We start from the raw sequence: 22,956 nt of genomic DNA, 5'->3' as shown, positions 1-22,956 counted from the left end.
TTTTAAGGCAATATCGATCGAGTATTTTTAACTTGAAGCAATTTGATATAATTTCCTTGAAAAAAATATTTTCTTCATTAAACCGGAAAATTTGATATAAACACCTATTGTGGTACAAAAATGCAACAAAAAATTTTAAAGAAAATTATTGCATGCTTATAACATAAAAATGCATTGCAGAAGCACTATTTAGTAAAATTTAGCAATTATTTTAATAAGAAAATCATAGACATTGAAAATGGCTTAAGTGTTAATAAACAATTTACTAATTTTGATTGTATATACATAATAAACATTAAAATGTGTATGAAATACGAGTACAGGAATACGAGGACGAGAGGGCAGTTATCAGAGTAAAGCAAAATTTTCTGAATTTATTTTAATTTATTATTTGAAGGTGCGCTGATTCTGAGCTTCACGTTTGAAGGACCCGAGTTCGATTTCTGGTATTTACAGTCTAAATAAAAAATATTTATGAATAATTAAATACAAGAATTATTTCCAAGACTACTAATGATGGGTATTTGGCAATACTTGAAACAGCTGTATGGTTAGCCAAAAATTCAATTAATTAAAATAATATAAAATGAAATCTTATTGTTGTAGTTCACTAGTGTTCGAAAAAACCTCTTTATTAAATTAAATTTATTATTAAATGAATAAATTAATATTGTGTAAATTCACACTGTGGTATAAGGAACAACCACGGTATGGGGTTATTTATTTTGTGGTCCTGATCATATAGCACTGTTTCAGTAATATATTTCAAAACTGACATACTCGGCATTGCATATTTAGTTTAAAATTTGCCATATAATAATATGAATTACTTAACAACCGCTAAACATATTCAAATTTTTCCAAGGATAAATAAGACTTTTCGCATTAAATTTTATGAGACAGCGAATATTTGCAAGTAACTGTCCGAAGACCATTGCATCAATAAAAATTTAGTGTATGGAATTTTTTCTAAAGTTGATAGTACCTCAGGATTTCACAGGAATTGCCATTATAAAAAGAAAGTTGAATCTAATAATCACTATCACCATGTTTGGGATATAGATTTTTTACTGATCTGAATGAAATAAAATCACAAGAACAGTTCCTAATAAAATACGATTTAAATCGATGGTGGGGTGTCCAGAAGGAGTTTAGTAAATTAATAGTAGTAAATGCATTAAATTTATAAATAAAATAAAATAAATAAAATAAAATTAAAGGAAAACGCATTTATAATGAATAATTAATTTTAAAAAAATAAACATAATTTGATATTATATTTCAATAGAGTTACATAGATAACAGTAATAACTAATCATACTAAAATTAAATTTGATATATGAAAGTTAAGGAGCTTCGCCTTTTTTATTGTGAAAAATAATGATTCAGTCAAAACTTAAATGTTTTTTTTAATATTTAATTTAAATTTTTTTTACTTAATAATTATTAATTATTTTTTAATAAATTGAAATTAATTCAAGTATCAAACACACCCATTGAAATAATGAAACTCATGCAACATAAGTCAAGGTCAATATTCTTTTATTAATTTAAAAACTTTTTAATTGTTTCTATTAAAAGCTAAAATGAAGTTGTAAAAAATATTGCTATTATTAAAATGTAATAGATTTTTTTGCTTACTTGGGTAAATAATGAAATAGCTTCAAATTCCACGCCTATTTTTGGTTGTATTGTTACGCGTTTATTATGAATTTTCTTCATGAAAAAAATAGTTGAAAAAATTGCAAACAATTATCTGGCGAAGTCTAAATGTAAAAATTTATCTGTGATATTTAAGCCATTTTCAAGGTGTTGCGTTAAAATACATGAGTTAACTGTTATTGACTAACATTTTTTTTTTGTTTTTTGAATTTTTACACATTTACTTAGCCAACCAACCAAGAAAGCCAACAAAAAAGCTGTATAAATTTTCAGAAATACTGACAAGTAGCAATTTGCACATTAACGAAGTATTTTGTAATGAAAATGCACGCACATATGTGACAACAAATATTTTTATTATTTTTTCTTTTGTATATTTTAAATTAAAGTAATTAAACTGCATAACTTTTATTTAAAATAGCATTTATTTTATAGATCTGTATGTATAGATATGTCAGCAATAAAATAAAACAAAAGACTTAAGCAACAAACTTTTGTGCAGCTTATACGCATTCATTTTTATAATTAATTTGACATAGTGTTAATATAGTTTAAAAACATAAAAATAAATTAAGTAATTGTTATAATAATAAGTATTGAATAAAATACAATCATAAAAGAGACTCTTTACCGGAATTGAAATAGTATGCGGGGTATTCCCATTAATGACAATGCATGCTTAAAGTTTTATATTGGAATTGTGATATCGAGGAGATCATCGATATTATAATTAATTACTTCAAAAGAACAATATATCATGGGTGTAGTTGGATTATAATGTAAGGGGGAATATTAAATCTTACTCGCATGATAAAAGTAAATAAAATAAAATAAAAAAAAATACTACAGAAGAGGTATCCAAATTCAAACTCATTTGTTTTTATTGCACAAGAGTATCTGAACGTACCTTCTGCTCAAAAAGTGTTTTATTTGTAAATAAAACACACAAATTTAAATTTTATTCCAAATTTATTTTATCTTCTTCAAAATATGCTCCTTCTGAAGCGATACACATATGCCAACGCTTAATCCAATCTTCCATACACTTTTCGTAGGCCCGTGAAGGTATGACTTTTAGTTCCTTCAGCGAATTCTCTTTCACCGATTCAGTTGACTCAAAACGCTTACCACGAAGGGGCAATTTGAGTTTCGGGAACAGGAAAAAGTCGAACGGATTCAGATTTAGCGAATATGGTATCTGAGCGATGACAGTGGTACCGTGTTTGGTCAAAAAATCGCGTACAACAAGAATTTTTCATAGTAAAAATCGCTAAATGCACTTGAGGTAATTTCACATTAACAGCTGCTGTAAAAAAACTAATTGACGGATGGCGCTCAAATTTGTACCATATGTCAAGAAAAGGTGTACCAACATAACAAAAAAAAATTTTTGTAAAAAGTCTATTACTTAAGGAGTAGTTAACAAACAACAAAATCCGGAGCTCAAAATATTTTTTGAGCAGAAGGTACATATAGCAATTTCTTAGGCTTTCTTTCATCACCATTTAAGTCATACAGTTCTCAATCTTAGATCTGCTTTTTATTCTGAATTATTGCTTTGGGTTTAATTTTTAGATGAGATGGGCAACCATACCTTACCATACCTTAGCTTTTCTTTCATCACCATTTAAGTCATACACTTACACTTAATCTCAATCTTAGATCTGCTTTTTATTCTGAATTGTTGCTTCGGGTTTAATTTTTAGATGAGGTGGGCAACCGTCCCATATGGCTACATCCAGGCGATTTACACCTTAACAATTTAAAGTATTCTATAGGCATTCTAACATTCCCTCTTTCTATTATGATATATTGATTTGGGCACACTTCGAAGAGAGTCAACTCCCCATATACAATCCTTAGCTAAGCTCATACAATAGATGAGTGTTATGACAGTATGTTCACATAATACGTTAATAGGCAGATACGGTGGAAGGAGCCTAATAAATTATAATAAACAGATTCTAATCATTGGAATTCAAAGTGAACTCATATTGTATGGTGCATGTGGTGTCTCAGCATTACAAGGAGAGTGTTAAATGTGAACAAAAACTAGTTAATTGAAATCTGTTGTTTTATTTAACAATTTCTGGTAATTAAGTGTAAAAAAGCTAATCACGATGGTGAAGTGAAACTTTAACGCTTATAATTATCATAGTTTGATTCTATGAAATAATTTAATAAAATATGAAAAATGAATTAAAATAATAATAATAATAACGTTAAATATAATTAAATTCAACTAAAAGATTATTACAAATGGATGCCATGAATCATAAAAACTTTAATATGAAAATTATGAAGCGCCACAAAATTGAAGGTGACGTTGAGGATTAGCGATTACAGGTGTGGCATATATATTACAATATTATTATTATTATTCTAAATTGAGTTTTAATTATTAACTGTTTTTAAGTTTTAGAGAAAAAAATAACTGGAAAATTAAAAAACTGTTGTAGTTTTGTTGATTTTTTTATTATATTTCATTGCCGACATTTCAAAGTGTCTTTGATTTTTTTTAACTCAGAGCTGATTATATTGTATGTAATAAAGCTATTAATTTTTCAGACATTACATTTTTTTCACTGAAATCTAAGAACACAAAAATATTATTATGAAATTAATATATGAAGTTTGTAATTTTTAATATTTTCTTATTTAATATTGCCGACGTTTCGAAGTCAAAATTTATGTTTTAATTTCATTTATTTTGTTAAGTAAAGCCTAATCAAGTTCAAAAAAAATAAAAAAACTCATTAATTTAAACAATAAACACAAATTTTCTTATTATTACTTTAAATTAAGGCAAGCTGGTATCCAAGGCAATGAAATGACAGACAAACTTGCAAGACTTCAATATTGATAGGCCCAGAACCTTTCTGTGGTCTTGGCAAAGGAGCTTTATTCATTGAGAGGTTTAGGTTCTGTATTTTTAAGAAAAATTTATGTACATAATTTATTGGTACATACATATTAGTTACTAAAAATATTCAAGGTATAAATTCTAAAGCATAAATAAATAAAAAATAAATAAATAAATAATATAATATTATACATTATTATATTATAATATATATATATATTATAATTATGACAAATATATAAAAGTTATTATATATATTTAATAATATTAATATTAATATTAATAATTATATAATTATATTTATTAATAAATTAACTATTTATTAACTAATTATTATTTTTATTTATTTTTAAACATTTTTATATATATATTTATATATATTAACATATATATTAATTATTTATTAACTTATTATTATTTTAATTTGTTTTTAATCGTTTTAATGAAATACAGCCTCTTCTAAATCATTCATATATTCCTTAAATGACGTATATTATTTGAAAACTATTGATATTGAAGGCAAATCAAAACTTCGTAAGCAGTTTAAATACTTTCAACTCACATATAGTAACGATAATAAGTGAAATTATTATTAAAAAAATCATTATATTATTTAATAAATTATTTTTAACAATTATTTTCAAATCAAACGTAATCTTATTAAATTATTAAACTTTTACTTCATCAATAATTCCTTGCTCATTAAATAAACAAGTTGTAATAATTTTGTGTGCAAAGTGTGTAACTCTTTGCCTGCCTCAAATCTTACTTAATAATTAAATATAAAAATTAAATAATTAAAATAAAATACATAAATGCATATTAAAAACGCACAATAACAACTTTACGTAAGGCAATTTGCAAAATGTTATGAGCGGCTCATATGACAAATGTGTCCAGCGTTACGTTACGTCTACAAAAGATGCAAACTGAATGGTGGAAAAACTGGAGCAACTTCAATGCATCTGTAACAAAATAAATTGTACGAAAACCGCATATCACATAAAAATAAAGCCATGAATTAAAACATCAGTGAAAGTATCTTACACAAATTTTTCATTACAGCAACCAGGATATAAATTGGTTTCGATATTTGAAGTATTCGTTAGCTGTGGTTGGATAAACAAGGCGAGTATGTCGAGCGATACAATAATAAAAAAAACGAAAAAAAGAGAATAGAAAGCGAATTAATGGAATGTTTTTCAGTCTTTTGATACTGTATAATTGAAGTGGGTGTTTATACGTAAAAGATAACTATTAGACATTGTAGAGATAATAAAATGCAACAGCCAGACATCATACACAAGAACAGAGTTTGTACTTCGTTTGGGTAACACTAGGGTCACTTAGTGGTTTATTCATTTTTTGATCAGGTTTTATCGGCGTGTTTCAGAGACATCTATAAAATTTAACCGTCAATCAAGGTATCATCATGTATTTAGTCCAAGGTTTGCTATTTCACGATATGGATTGTTTTACAACCACTGAAAATAATAAAATTGCAACAATTTACCACAAAAAATTTGATGATGTAGTAAGTACTTTTCCCCTTGCATTTTCTTTAGTTATAGGGCTCATATATTGTTTAATCGATATATCTACAAACAGAACTGTCGCATTTGGAGAGAGAATGTCTAAGAGTACATAGACCATTGCATACACAAAAAGTAATTGTATAGTGTAGCATGCAATTTGGAGGTGTGATAGACCCAACACTTTTTTAAAATGGGGAAGGTGCGAAACAAATCACCTGATTATTACAGTCACAATTTTTTTGAGGTAGATCTAAAAATACGAATGTGGAAGATATGTAATTGCAACAGAGTGACAGCATAAGCAATAGGTCACATAACACGTCCTGGTTTAATCTTGTTGGATAAGAACTACTAATTGAATAATGCTGCTTTTTTGGTCAAAATATATATATTACATATATATATATATTATAATATATAATATTATATATGTTCTAATATATATTATTATATATATATATAATATATATATATATATACATATATATAATTAAAAGAATTACACATAGAAAAAAAATTTTTAAGATCATATATGTATATTTTAGGAACTTATTACATAAAATATATCACCTTTTGAATTTAGACATAACCAAAATCTACTTAAATAGTAGTAACAATATAAAACTGACAATTGTTAAGTGTAAGACTGCAATGATATTTCGTCATATGACTGTGGATAATGTCTCCTACAGCCATTTGATTCTAATATATAAAGTTGACACAAACTAATATACGTGTGTTCTATTACAGCACTTTTTCACGCTTTCAATATTGAAAAAACTATAAATACAGTTTTAGACTGAAAGTTATAGTGTTAAGTTATGATTACCTTTTGATATTAGTAACATACCTATAAAATAATTTTATGCACAGTTGTTAAATATTTTGTAAATTAGCTACTATATGTATGTCAAATATATGATAAATCATTGAAGTTTTGGAAGCTAAAGTAGTACTTACAACTCAACTTGTTCGATTTTTAGTGGTAACGAGCAAATTAAAATCAATTTATGTTAAAATATGTGATTGATTTATATAAATAAATTGTTTAAATATTGTTTTCATTACATAAACCACATATTGTGGATCCTTCTGATCGTACCAATGTAATTTGTTACTTTAAAAACCACACCCAAGTTTAACTCATTAAGCGTATAAATATTTGCTCCAATTTCTTTTGACTTTTTTGGTTTTTGGGGTGTACACAGACGCAGCATTTTAACCAAAGTGTTACGATTTATAAAAATATCTTTTAATTTTTTGTTTTTTTGATTAAACTTAAATTGCATTGCTTTATACTTTTCAAGTATTGAAGTATTGAGGTAAAGAAAAAGCCGCTATAGAGGCAGACTGCGATCTGCGCTAGAAAACGATAAACGTTATAAACCGCATAACTCGGCGTTAGGCGGTAATGCCTATAAACAGTCTCGTTGTTTAAGAAATTAAAAAGTTCGTAAATAGATACGCATTTTTGTGTTTGTGAATTTTTATGCGTATTTATTGCACATTCACGCTGGTAACTGTAATTTAAGATACTTAAAAGTTGCAACAAAAATAATTTATGGCGTACATGAGCAACAACAGCGGATCACTTTCAATTGGTTTTGTGGAGCTCGCTCAGCTCAAGTAATTGTTGCTGGCATTTATGCAAGACAGTATCGTTCGGCCATACAGTTTAGTTTAGTTATCATAAATGAATTTATTAGTATCCAGGGCCTTTTATGGTAAATCCAAATATTTCAAATACATTTGTGCTAATATGTTTCAGTCGTTTCAGTCATACTGTGACAAGTGAAGTGCAGTGCGGTGTTGCCCTGCGGTTAGGCGTTGCACGGTGCAGTGCCATGCTTATATGAGATTTTACACAATCTGTATTAATTACACAGTAAATTTAAATTTAATATTATGGGTTAAAAAACAAAAAACGAAAAAAAAACTAATTTGAAGCTATTCAATTGCCACATGGCTTTCCAGTTGCCACAACTGGTAATATAAATCGCAACTATTTTTCAACAAATATCATATGTAGTCTTTTTGTAAACGAATATAATTGTCAACATTAAAAATTTAATTAATTAATTTTTTTTCTTATCGCAATTACTTACAGATATGTAACTAAAATTGTTGTGTTTAGTCTAAAAGCAGTTTATTTCATAAAATGAAAGAAATTATTTACATCTTTAGTAGTGAGCACTCTCTACTTTTCTGTACATATTATTTGTTTATGTATATAATTTATTTTTTTTATACTTTTTAGGCCTATCATTAACAACCATTTCTCATAAAAAATTGTTATTAAGCTCCATATAAAAAAATTTTGGACAATGTCCAAATTTTGTGGAACATGGTTTTGAGATGGAGTTTTGTGTCGAAATTTCGTATGAAATGGATGTTAGTACTAGGTTTTACACAAAAAAGAGTGAAAAGGGTTTACTTATAAACTTATATTGACACATATATAAAAATATTTGTTAATACATTTGTAACGCATAAAGGAAATGTCGTAGATCCTATAAGGTTTATATACATACATATATTCCTCATCACCTTAACGAGTGAAGTTCATATAGCCCTGATCGTCTATCTGTTTGAATGCAAACTAGTCTCTCAAACTAGTTTGAGAGACTATGCACTACACTACTTCAGTAGTGCACTTTAATCATAGCAATATGTCTTTTTTTTCAAATTTTTTAATTTTTAAATATATTCGCTATTAATTCGGAGTTTAGAAGTCTGTTGTAGATGTCAATTTAGATTTTTATTTAGCTGTTTTACAAACTGATATGTCAGATTCATATTATTCTATATTGTGTGTACTGCATCTGTACTACGCACCAAATTCCTCTTCAAATTTTATAGGTAACAAAATATAAAAGTGAATAAAATATTTATAGCAGCTCTTATTAGTATTATTATATATAATATTATATATATGTTCTTATATATCATAATACATATATTTATATATTTTAATAAATTAAATTATATAGATATTATTATATATTTTATTATGTTATTATTATAGTTTTCTATATATATTATCAAATAAATGACGAGACTTCCAGTCACATTCTCTGTGACTGCCCAGCCTTGATCTAGGCCAGGAGGAACTCACTGGGTCGAGAACTACACTCCTCTTCTGACACTAGAAGGTCCTTAACGCCTGACATTCTGGCTTTAATTCGGAAGGGGGAATGTCTTCTGTTCGGTTAGGGTCTGTTGCAGCATAAAAGATCAACCGTGCTCACAGTACTCTGCTCCGTTGGGTGCTGAAACCTTGTTTATTCTTTTTCTATTATAAAAATGAAACCTCAAAGAGTCTGTTGAAGCACAAAAGATCAATTATAGTCGCAGTGCTCCGCTCCGTTGGGAGCTGGTATTCTGTTTATTCCTATGCCTATCATATAAATGAAACCTCAAAGTCTATCAAAAATTCCGTGTAAATGGTATCTAAGCTTCAACGAAACCAAAATCAACATATTTACCAATTTTTGTCTGGTTCACATCTTCAGTTTGATTTATTTATAACCTTAAAATAAATATTTTGTTTTCTAAGAATTTAATATTACCAAAAGTTTCATAGCTAAAGCAATTACATTGAACATAATTACACGTATTTACCCGCCAACTTAAAGGTCACTTAATGTAATCGCATTCATAAAGTACAATGCAATTGTCATAATTGTAACGGCTAAATCGAAACGATTTGATTTATGATAAGTTTTTAAACTTTACTGCTTTATTTGGTATTTTTTTATGATAGTAAATTTTATCTCTTATAATGCAATTTACAAATTCGACAACTGCGCTTTTCAAAAAAAGTAATTGTTTTTATAATCGTTTCTTGAGATAATCTGCTAATAATTATCTTTACCATTGTCTGTTATGCCGAATTAGTGACTTTAACTGAAGTTTTGTAATACTATAAATTTAATTCCAAATCTGAAATTGTTTTTATTGTCATTAATAAATAAAACTATATACTAGGTAATTAATAAAAAAACATTGGTTAATAAGGTTTACTCCCCATATGTATAAGCCGTAAAGCATGCAATCCCCAACTATTTCAATTTGATGATTTTGAATAGTTTTTTTATAATTTTATTATTATTATTTATTGCTATTTCAGCATTTTATTTATTGTTGTAATAAGTCAATTGCATATTTCCATTATTTAATTATTTAAGAAAATTATAAATTTGTAGAAAATTAAAATTAACTGAAATCATAAAATAATTTTATAGGAATAATTAGCAAGAATCATTTAAAATTAGCGCTTGATGTTCAAATTAAACGATGTCAAGGAAGCTCTAATAGAACTTGTTTTGAAACAGCGCTAAATAATAATACTATCTCAAATGAGTGAAGCACTTAAGAACTTAAGAATAGCATAATAAACTACTATAATTCTTGCTATAGAATTCATTTATAACAGCTCATTTCACAAACTCAATACTTTACATCATATATAGAAAAAATACTCATATAGGTATTAGCTTATTGAATTATGTATTGAAAAATCTTTCTACTGTTCCCTATATGTATGTATAAGTAGGTATTTGATTAGAAGCTTCCAACAATTCTTTTTCATTTTGCTCAAATATATAATTTGTATGGGATATAACGCACATTAAAAAGATGAATTCACATATAAAATATAAAAGGGCTATTCACGAGTTCGAGTAACGCACTCAGTTACCGAGGAACGTATTAAAAGTGCAAAGCAGCAACAACAAAATACATGTCGAGTAATGCCTTGCCAGGTTGCTACGTTAGTCAGGCCTTTGCTTTAACTAATATTTACGTTGCAGTTTTACTCGGTTACCAAGTGCGTTACACGTACTCGTGAATAGCCCTAATGTTATAACCGCTAGTTTATTTAAATTTTAAAACACTATTGATTTTAAATAACGATTAATAACAAGGTTTGTTTGAATTCTATATAAAATATCACGTAAATGATAACAATGGAGGTTACTAACAATTAAAATCTAATTTTAAAACTTTTTGAGTGTTTTCTTTAGAAGGCTTCTATTTCTTTATTACCTTACAGGAAATTCGCTTTTTGAGATTATTTATTTTTATTTTGACAGCATTTATTTGATTTGGGTTTTACAAAAGTCATCCAACATAATGGATCGAACAATATCATTATCATTATGTTAATTTTAGTTCGGAAACCAAAAAAACGAAAATTGTGCACAATTGAAAAAAAAGTCGTACTATATATATATATATACGGACTATCAACTAATTAAAAAGAAATTCGAATATTTCCTAAGCCTACTGATGATGAGTACTTGGCAATATTCGAAACAGCGTTATATGGTCAGTCAAATTTCAATAAATTAATTTAATTTTTGTGCTTGTCCTTTCTTTTCTATTCGAACCCTACAAAAAAAAAAATCTTATCACAAAAAATATTAGCAAAATAATAAAATGTTTTGAAATACTTGAGATTGTCCAAAAAATTCTTCAATAATGGCATATGCAGACAAATGCATTTTACTGGGGCTGTCACGATCAATAGAATATAAAATCCATTAGATATATTTTATATCTTTGTCCAGGACTACTTGTAAAAAAATTTGAATGTTTTGGAGTTTGTTTCTTAAACCTGTCAGAGAACTAAAAGTAGACCTGGCGGTTAGTACAGTAGTTTAATAAGCCTAATAGAAATACTTAATTTAACTCGCTCTTCCAGGCAATTTTAAATGCATCACAATAGGCAATAGAAGTCTTGACAGAATAGTGTATAAGTTACAGGCCTAAGTATTGCTTTTATATGAGAAGCACAATAAATTGAGCAAACACCTTCAAATTAGATAAATATATTATTAATGGCATAAAAAATATAAAAATTCCAGAAACGCTGGGATAGCAATAATTCATAGAGAAGAAGAGAAGGGTTTTTTTTTTTTTTTTTCATAAGGGTTCCATATGGCGAGAAGAATATAGTAGGAAGATAATTCTGGAGTGTATTGATTGTTTTCATTTTAAACTCTAGTTGAGATCAACACAAAGTAGCAAGCATTTTTAAAGTGGTTCTAGTTATAGACAATTATAGGTAAGTGGAAAATAGCTATTTATATGCATTACCGAAAATAAATTCTTTCTGTGATAAGTACTCTTTTAATAAGGTTGTAAGAGAAATAAACTTTTAGAACTTGCTTCAGAGTAGCTGACATTGCGGTACCATGCAAAGACTAGTCATTGATTGATGTTTTGAAATTCACAGGTGAATAATTTTTACGATCTGCATGTTAGTCGCTTTATGTATGCGTTTTTTTTTAAATTTAAAAGTTATAAAGAACTTTTTGAAAACTATAATTAAAAAGTCAAGACTTGTAATACTGGCGTTGGCTCAGGTGTGAAAACCTACATCTAAGTTTAATTTTTGTAGAGTTCAAGTTTAACTCTTGTTCGTAAATCATAGATCAATATTCATATCTAAAAATATTTCCAAGGATCAGTGGGTATTTGTCAATATCCAAAACAGCTGTATGTTCTTAGGATCATTAAGTATAAGAGATCTGCTGAAGGTAGTATTTTGTATATTTTAGAATTTGTATTAATGTCATTAATGCCATAAATTGGTTAAATGTAGCTTTCATAGGTACAATAATGTAATAATAGAGAGGTTTCGAAGAGTTGTGCACGAGAACAACAAAAATTATTTTTATATTATTTTAATTAATTGAATTTTTGGCTGTCTATACAGCTGTTTCGTGTATTGCCAAATACATATCATCAGTGGTTTTGGAATTATTTCTTGTATGTAATTATGTATGTAATTTTTTGAGACTGCAAGTACTAGGGATTGAACTCATACCCTGGCAAATTTGAAGCTTAGATTTAGCGTTTATTAGTTAACTGACCCAAAGTCGTACTTTACTTGTATGTTAGCACGTTTTTCTGGCGTTTCTGTTGTTGTGGTTTACTATTGTTCGAAACTTCTCTATTAAATACCACAGTTTCTGTTAAAATAAGTTTTCTGTTAAAATAAAAATAGCCGCTAGTGTTATATTGATGTTAAAATCAAATTTAATAATGTGTTAATTAAATTTAGTAATATATAAAGGCGCTGCGGTGAAAAAGGTGTTTGAAGCAGTAGTTGGCGGAAGAAGACGTAGAGGTAGACCGTGTCTCCGGTGAAGTGATCAAGTTGAGGGAGCACTAACTGGACTTGATATACGAGACTGGAGAAGGCGCGCACGCAGCAGAGGCGCCTGGGGAGACATGCTGCGTCAGGCCGAAACTCGGTAATGGGTTGTTATGGCCACATAAGTAAGTAAGTAATATATAAATATTATATATTACTTTATTAAATACCACAGTTTCATATTGATATTATAATCAAATTTAATATTGTGTTAATTAAATTTAGTAATATAATCATATTACAGTGGTTTAAAATTTTTGTATGATACTATAATTATTATTATTAAAAAAAAAGGGATTGTGCATTGTGACTTTAAAGATCTATTATGCCCCTTACTCGGGTTAGAGTGTTACTCCAAGTCCGATTTCTTTAATGAAAGACAGTATAGAGCCTACTTTTCCTAGTCTTGAATCTTTATGATCCATGAAATACCCTCTTAGGTGTGTGATACTGTAATACTATCCTTAAAATAAATAAATAAAAAATGTTAATGCTGATAACTTATTTGATTTCCGTTTATGTCAAAGAACTCGATATGCTGTAATTAGATGACTTGTGTCTTCTCTATACCATCCCACCTAACATAATATATTTTTTTATAATTTTTGTTCTTTATTAAACTGAATTTATTTAAGTAATAATACGCATTCTACCCACTTAACAACTTACAAAAAAAAAAAAAAACAAAGCAGCTTATGCAATTGATTGACATATCCTCAGATCACAGTTAATCTGTATAAAAGTATTTATTCAACATACACCAAATTTGTAAATTTGTAAAGACGCCAGTCAATGCTAAAATTTAAACTTTAATGACAAAAATTATTATAAATTTAAGTAACAAAAATACATTAATGTTAGAGAAATAAAACTTTGAAAGCGGTACCAATAAGCAACTCAACTAATAAGCACCTTTGTATATTACGCCAGTGTACAATTGTCTAAAATTCAAAACTCCCACGATGTAGAGATTAAGCAAAAAAAAAAACAAAAAATTGTACAAAATTATAATTTACAGTACTTAAAACCTGGCTTAAAGGCAATGACTAATAACAAAGCGTAAAATATAAAACAGATACTTTTATGCAAATATATGCATAGAGTCTAGCAACGAACTGCAACGAAACATTAAAGGCAATATGGAACAATTGAGTAAGTAACAATAAAAAGACAACAACTTAAACAATGGAAACAGTGTCTGGCACTACCAACATAGGTTTCTATAGTAGTGCTGAAGGGCTTTTGCCATGACTCAGAAATAATGCTACACTCTAGGCAAAATTACTCGCTGCAGCACTTAAAGGATTTTAATTTAATGCCATCGCTAACCAAGCGATCTTAAGATAAATCACTTACTGCATTGTTGTGTTGTTATTGTTGAAGATCTGCTGAAGTATATATCCGTTAATGAGGCGATCGTAATGATTCAATTATAATCCACTTTTAGTAGTTACTGCTAAAGTCAAATCTTTTTTGTTTTTTTTTTTTCTGATTTTAGACTTTATTAATAATTTGTTTTTAATTTAATAAAAATGACAATTCACTATAAAAATTAATTTTTTATTTTATGCACTATTTTATTATTTGTATGGTTTCGTTTCGGTTTTTATTAAACAATAAATCTCAAAATATCAGCCAAGTGCACTTCTGTCAAAAACGCGCGAGCTCAACAACTTAAATGAACAACTTTCTTTGAAAATTTTATATTTTATACCAAAGAAGTAAATCCGCATAGACAAAACATAAAACTTGACGCTCATCTTGGAGGTTGACTCAAATTTGTAGTCTTGAGTCTTGAGTTTTTTGATCAAATTTTTCCATTTGAAAAGTGATCTTCAAGCTTGAGTACAACTGAGTTTAACTGAGTTATTCTCTCTTCAACTCAAAGTGTGAGCTTGGTTTTATATTAGATAATGATATCGACTTTAATAGTGGCCAAATTATTATTGTGCCAAAATGAAAAGCAATATAAAGTTTATATGTCTATGTATTTCTGTGAAAAAATTCTTTAGATTTGATTTAATTTGATCAAAGAAAAAAAAAACATCACCAATGATCCAAATTAAATATATTTTCGTAGTATATAATTCGAGGCAGGAAATCTTAAATGCGTAATTGTTTTAGAAAGGGAGTTCATCTAGCCAGCGAATTAAAGCCAAGTGCTTAAGAATTTATGCTAGAAGGAAGTAAAAAATGTGATTTATTTTAAAAACCAAAATTATATTTATTTATATATTTAAATATTTCTTAAGTACGTCATAGTAACACAAATTTTTGCGAATCATTAAAAGCAATTAATTAGTAATTTTGGGTGTTGCCAATGGGTAAGCACCAAAAACTGATCCCAAAAGACTCAGAAAAAGTATTAGTTATTATTTGATAATATATTAATAATTATTACTTGCTCAATAATAATTAGCTGAAAAAATCGTGTTTAAATAGAGTTATTTGAAATAAAATGAAAAATAATAATATGGTATTTTTAATCTAAATAAATATGTAGAAATTATAAGTTTTAAATATCACAGTTTAAATTAAAATCGATATAATGTGCAAAATCGATATAAAAATCGATTTATTTCTAAACAAAATTTAAAGTTGAAGAGTATATTCTTTATGAAAAGTATAATCTTCAAATTGTGAAACCAACTTTAATCCACTAATACCACCTCTCAACTTATGCACTGTGGTATCTGGTATAAATAAACCCTGGCTACTTTTTCAGAGCCCCTTAAAATAATTTACAATTTATCTTAAATTTCATTCTAGTTTTAATATATAAAATAATTTGTAATATAATATTAATAATTTTTAGGATTCTAAGACTTATTGTTAGGCTTCAAATAAAAGCGATTCAATAAATATATATTGTTAAATAAACAAAAAAAATAAAATACTACCTCTTAGGAAAGAATGGAGAAAATTTCCACTGCAGTACCGAATTTTCATTCCAATAATTAAGATGCAGTGATTTGGTCAAGAGGCCGGTAATACCATCTACTTGCAATAATTGCTTATCCGTTTTATGGTTCTGATTTGATAATACTGTCCCAGTGACATATTTCAAACAAAACTGTCATTCAAGGGTTCATAAGTTTACCTCAAGGTTAACAATTTAGTAATATTGGTTGTTAAACTAATGTCCCAATAACATATGTCAAACAAAACTGTCATTCAAGGGATCATTAGTTTACTTCAAGGTTAACAATTTTGTAATATTGGTCGTTTAACCGAAAGTTCAAATTGTGAAAAGTTACTGCAAAAATAATTTTCCTCAAGTAGATATATTTAGAGGCCCCTTATATTGAGTTTATATCGTATTATTTTTTGATTGATAAATATATGGACAAGCAAATTTGTAGTATTATCGATATTGAAGATATCTAAAGCGAAGTTTGACTGTACATAATCCACTTGTTGGTATATACCTTAGAGATCTTTAAGACATATACTCCTTGATGATCTCCAAAACTGGCAAAGGGATATATACTCGAAAATATTTTTTAGCAGAGTATTATCTGAAGATAACATTGTTAAGGATGGAAAAGTTATCTGATCCCTAAATTATTTTCCTCACCAGTTTGCACCACTCCTGTAAAAAGACCAAAAGTATACAAAAAAAAATCACTGTATGTGGCATTTATTCTAGAGGGTGTAATAGCCTTAAACTATTTTTTAATGACGAATATGCAACACAAGCCGTCAAACATCAATTCTGATCACTATAGCTAGATGATAACTAATTTTTTGTAGCGAAGAAGATATATGGTTTTAACAGGACGGTGCTTTAAGCTAAGGAAAAACTATTATTTTGATTTGTATGTAAGAAGTTAAGTAAGATATTTCTTGGACATATAGTATAACGGTTCAATGATGCGAATTTTTTGTTATGTATGGTTATATGAGGTCATCACCATACCTAACATTTATTTCATACCTAGTGGCCTAGCACTACAAATAGTTTGGACTAGTATCTACAAAATTGTTGAAACGGCATAATATTTACTTCAAATCAGATTTTTAAAAGTGACTTGGAGAATTGGAAAGTTTTCTATGTATCACAGACTTGAACAGTTTATAAGTTTTAAGTCATACAACAGTAGTATTAAAAAATTAAGAATAAAAAAAAGTACTTTCCGAAGAAATCAATATTATAGAATTTCTATGTACATTTATTAAATGACAAAGAAATTGTTAAAATGGTGTTCCGACATATTATAATGACCCAATACCAAAAGAATACACCCGTCTAGAAGAAATGTGGTTATATTAAACTCACTCTCTGGCTACGATTCCAATACTTTTTTAATTTCTAAAAAAAAAGAATAATATTAAAAACCTAATAAAAAAGCAGATTTACATAAATGGCTATATATCCCTTGTTTAGATTAAGTATCTATTTGGATTATTCTGTGTTAAAGGTCTTAAAATGTCTTGACAGACTCTATATACTCTTTATTCTTTTTTATTATATCCTAAGCTTTGTGTTCTCAATCTTCCAGAAGACCTTGTTCTAGCTTTGCGCTGTAAGCCTACTCAATACCTGACCCACTACTTCGATGAAGTGAACCATAACCTCTCCACTATCCCCTTATATAACGGTTAGGCGTTATATAGCTAGTTAGGCGTAACCTCTTCCCCTTCTATATCGCCCTTCCTACCTAGTTCATGCCCTCTATTTTCTCATTCCCCTCTCCCATGATTACTGGAATAAAGTTTCCACATTGCTGTGGAAATCTTCTCCTTTCATTCCTAAGAGGCCTTGTGTTCTTCTGTGTATTCATATTCATAGTTTCTTAATATATTTTATACTTTATACTAAAGTGATCAATAGATAATAATAAAGTGATTAAATAATAATTAAATTTATTAACAATTTATATTTAATTATTAAAAAATAATTTAATTTGTTTATTTCCAATAGCGTTTATATATTTTATGTACATGTTCTACCAGATAAATAGAAGTATATAATATATACAATATATATACAGTTTATACATACAAATATATATTTTTTATTGTATATGATTTATTTATATGTAATTATTTATATTAAATTAACAGAAAAATTGCTCTATAGTGTTTTTCTTTTTTCAATTTTTGATGGATGCGCCAGATTTAATTGATACTGACTATTTATGTTTACAATCTCATCCTTAATGAGGGGTATGTCGACATCTTAATGGATGTCACAATTGATTACATACTAGTCTGCATTGATAATGGTTTCTAGTCATTTTTACCACTAATATAGATAGTGGATAATATTTTAAGCGCACGTTGCATTCCACAGATAAACTCAAAAATATAGATATAATATTTATTTAAACATAACATTTGTGTTAGTTTGTAAAGGTTTAAATTCTTAACTTCTTTTATTTTCTTGTCTCATTTAAATTTGTTTTGACAATCGAATATTTTATCTAACAGTGGAAGGACAAATAATCTACAAAAAGAATTGTATGGCATTATATTTCATTTATAAAAATTAATATAAATAAAATTATTCGAAGTGCCTCCAGAGATGACATATCGGAAACATTATTATCTTCAATTCATCCTCATAAAAAAATCATTATTGTATTCGAATGTTATGAGTAGAGAGGACCATAGTAAGCATATTATGCTGGTTTTATGTTTTCTGAAGAAAAATGTTTTAGACTTTAAATATTAACTCAGTTCAAGATATTAACTGTTAAAAAAAATGTCGTATTATTCTTATATTCTTATAAAATCAGAATTAAATTCTCATCTTTAACTCGGATCTCAATAATTAACAAATACATTTAATCACAATTAGCATAAAAGATTCAATTTTAATTTTTAATATTTCTAAAGTCATATCTGCGATATATTATTAATTAAATGACTAATTATCCACAAATTATTACCATAAAATAAAAGACTTAAAGCACAAACTTGTATTTCAATGTTTACCAGAGTTTTATTGCGCGATTTCAATCATTAATATTTCCAGAGATGTTTTGCTCACTTAATTCCATTTGTTTTCAATTAGCTATTCTATAATATTTAATATTTAATTTTTATAAAAAAAAACAACATAGTTTTATTTTCATTTAAATTAATTATAGTATAAATGTATGTAAAACATGTCGAATTCACATTCGTTAGTTTTTTATTTGCTGCTTTGCTTGAGTGCGGCTACTTTTAATTGTTCAGATACGAAAATTAAAAATAAAATAAAAATATTTTTATAATTGTTGTTGTGCACAGGTTGATTTTCTCAGCCTTCAATGGTTTTTAGTTTAATTTTAATTTTAAGTTAAAGTTTTATTTTTTTACAAATTTTATACATTTATTATTTTATATATACTTGTACTCTTAGTCGTACTTGTACTCATCGCAGTCATATATATTTTTTGAATTTCTTTGGAAAAATTGTTGTCAAACTACATTTGTACTTGTATTCGGTTTAAGACAGAAAACGTTAAGATTCTCCCACCATTTCTGAAACAAGTATCTAATTTTGTGAAGATGTTGAATACTTCTAATGCACTTCACCTGTACTTTAATGGCACATAAACGTGCTTGTCATACCAACTACTCTAGTATTTTATAGAAAAAGGAAGGGCCAATTTATTAAAGTTTTGAACTTAGGTACCAACGATCTGTAGGTATAAATAATATATTATTATTATTCATTTTTTTGCATATTAAATATATTTACATAAAATAGATGTATTAAAAATAAACAGGTTATTATTTAAAAAACATATTTGTAATTATATACAATGACTACCACAGAGAAATTTATCTGAAGATTCAATTGAAATCTATTAAAATTTTGCAATTTATTTATTTTTCACGATACATAGTAATAGAATACTAAAAAGAAAATTAGTATCAGTTATACTTCAAATTATCGATTTAAATAATTTAAAAAAAGCTGTTAATGAAATCAAAATTATACAAAATTAACTGAGGTAGCATCGATTCAGTATTCTGGTCATCCATACAGAATATTTCAAAATGCAAAATAAAGCACAAATAGGGTCAAATAGGGTTGATGTAGGGTCAAAGAAGAACTAAGCAACTAATTAGTAAGCAACTAAGCAACTAATCACTTAATATCCGACACTATATGATGGAACACTATACAAGTTTTATAATTTATATTTTGAGCTTCATAATGAAAAAATACTAACTTATCGTTGAAAATTGCTTTATTGTTTCTCGAAGTATTATTCTTTATGTTTAATACATTTCTACATGCGTTCGAATCATTTGTTAAAGCATTTTTTCCAATCTTTTTCAGACACCTACAAAACATAGTTTTTAAACTAAACAACGGCTTCTTCCGACGACCAAAATCGTTGCCACTTGAACAGTTTTCTCGAAAAAACAAACGACCATTTGCTTCGAAGTGCTTCGAGCAACTTTTGTTGGATATGGTTCATTCTGAAAAACCCATACTTGTACAGTTGAGTGCTGTATACGTTTCACCTCATAGGAGTGCGCATATATCCATGATTCATCACTTGTTACAATCTTATACTCGTATACATCTTTTGAAGCCATACTCATACAGTCGACTGCTGTTTACGTTCCGGCTCATAGATGTATGTATATATCCATGATTCGTCACCTGTTACAATCTTATACTCGTATACGTGCATATATGCAAACCAATCGACACGAGCATCTTTTTGAGATTTTGTCAAATTTTTAAATGATGTGGACGTAACGAGAATACGGCTAAATGATCGTACAATACTCGTGTTTTATTTATGCTGATGGAAGTAATATCTAGGATTCCCTCAAACTCACTGTATGTCGCATGACGATCTTGCATTACTCGTATCAGTTTTTGCACAGCATCAATGTTTTCTGGCACAAATGATGCTAACTGATTTTGGACGATCTTTACGAATCTCGCCAGTGAACGAACTGCCGCGACGATTAAAATCATTGTACCAGTAGCAGTGTTTTACAGTGGCAAAGGATGGAGTTTCATCGATAAATGTGGAAGCAAGTTAATCGATGCACCCTTGTCTTGATAATACACGTTGAAAGTCGTAATAAATCATCGCACTATAATTTTCTCGAGTTAATTCCATTTTTTTGTGAACATTCAGTTTACAAATCAATACACAAATAAAGCTCTTTTGACAAAAAGTCTGAGGTAGATTATGTTTAATAATTTCAAACTTTCGTATGGAAACATCAGATAAGACCTGGCAACAATCAGTGTTGAGAAGGCTCAAAATATAAATAGTGCCCCTCGCATTATGCGTCCACATGACGTGAATATTTCACCTGCCAACGACTGCTGTCTTAGTTACTAAGACATCTTTAGTTAATACAAATCTTCATAAGGGGTAGTATGTAGTATGTATTGTATTCCATAGTTAACTTGTCGTTATCATACATACAACCAGCTAAGCGCCTCACTCTAGATTCTATTTGAAGAACGGTGACTTTTGTAAATTCGTTCTTATTTATTGCAACACATTTTTATGTTATTTATGTAATTATCGTATATAAGAATATTTAATGATACTTTAAGAACTTTAAGACACTATATTTATTAACGTTATAAGCGAAACGAAAATCAATTTTATGGAGAGTTTTTATGTGAAAATCTTTTATTTATAATATCTTTCTGGTTTTTGATGATAATAAATTATTACAAATATAATTAAAATATTTCAGATTTTCAGGTTTTCTTAAAAAACTAAACTTTTAAATATAATTTATTGAATGTATATTTTTTATTAAAAATATATTAGATGTGGATGTCGTATGACAAATTTGTTACCTTGAGTTTTTTATATTGCCAAGATTTTCAAAGTTGGATAATAACTTTCATATTTATTTAGTGGGTGTTAAAATAGTGACTTAAAGGTAAATTTACTTGTAACATAGATTTTTTTTAACTGTATTTAATTAATATAATATAGATATATATAAATTACACATTTACTTGGTTCAAAAACACATATAACATATAAACAAATAAATAAATGAAAGTTTATTTATTTGTTTACAAAAAAATTTTTATATTTTAAAATGTATTTGCAAACTACTTTTTAAATCTATAATAATAGGCAAATTTCATAACAAATATATACAACTACTCTAGCCTAATCTTCAATTGTATTAATACAAAATTTGTATACAAAAAGTTACATATAAAAATGCAAATTAATTATGAAATTTAAATTAATTATGTATTTTCTATCAACATATATTTAAAAATTATTTAGATATATAGAAAAATTCATATATGAAAGTCCCTCTATATATTTCTATAAACTTAACGCCTGATTACTTTTTGAACTTGTGTAGTCATGAATACATCTAAGAGGCTAATAAGCAAGAGGTTATAACGATTATTTTAGCTTGTACTAGTTTGGATTGTTTTCAACTTTAATAGTAGGAATATTTAGATCCCTCTACATTATTGATTAAAATGTTTATTCTTAAAAACAGTTAATATTTTTAATATTTATAGATTATCTTAACTGTTGTCAGTAAAGGTTTGCTTAAATGTGTCAAGATTTTGTTCTTGTCTTTTCTTTTCTATTCGAACCCTTTTAAATTTGTCAATATATTTATGACCCAGTGAAGATGTGGTCGAAAATTATACAAAATACATTTTTTTTTTGTTGTATCCTTAGTTATTTGTACATATGTTTTATAATAAAGAAACATTAAGTACTTGTTTGAAACTGGAGGAGGAAGGAGGAAAGTTTTATGTTGACAACTTA

At 27.5% G+C, this 22,956-nt stretch overlaps 1 protein-coding gene across 1 annotated transcript in view; it reads right to left on the bottom strand.

The window, feature by feature from the left end:
- Positions 1-14,700, bottom strand: part of LOC119685823 (transcription factor SPT20 homolog) — a 30,521-nt gene extending 15,821 nt beyond the window's left edge. The window contains exon 1 of the mRNA XM_038100209.1: positions 14,579-14,700. Coding sequence (XP_037956137.1) covers positions 14,579-14,583 — 5 coding nt within the window. The 5' untranslated portion in view covers positions 14,584-14,700. The remainder of the gene's footprint in view (positions 1-14,578) is intronic.
- Between the last annotated feature and the right edge of the window lie 8,256 nt (positions 14,701-22,956).

The sequence above is a fragment of the Teleopsis dalmanni genome, chromosome 2 (assembly GCF_002237135.1).
Source record: "Teleopsis dalmanni isolate 2A chromosome 2, ASM223713v2, whole genome shotgun sequence".
Taxonomy (NCBI): domain Eukaryota; kingdom Metazoa; phylum Arthropoda; class Insecta; order Diptera; family Diopsidae; genus Teleopsis; species Teleopsis dalmanni.
Note: the sequence above shows the minus strand (reverse complement) of the source record. Positions and strands in the feature narration are given on the sequence as shown.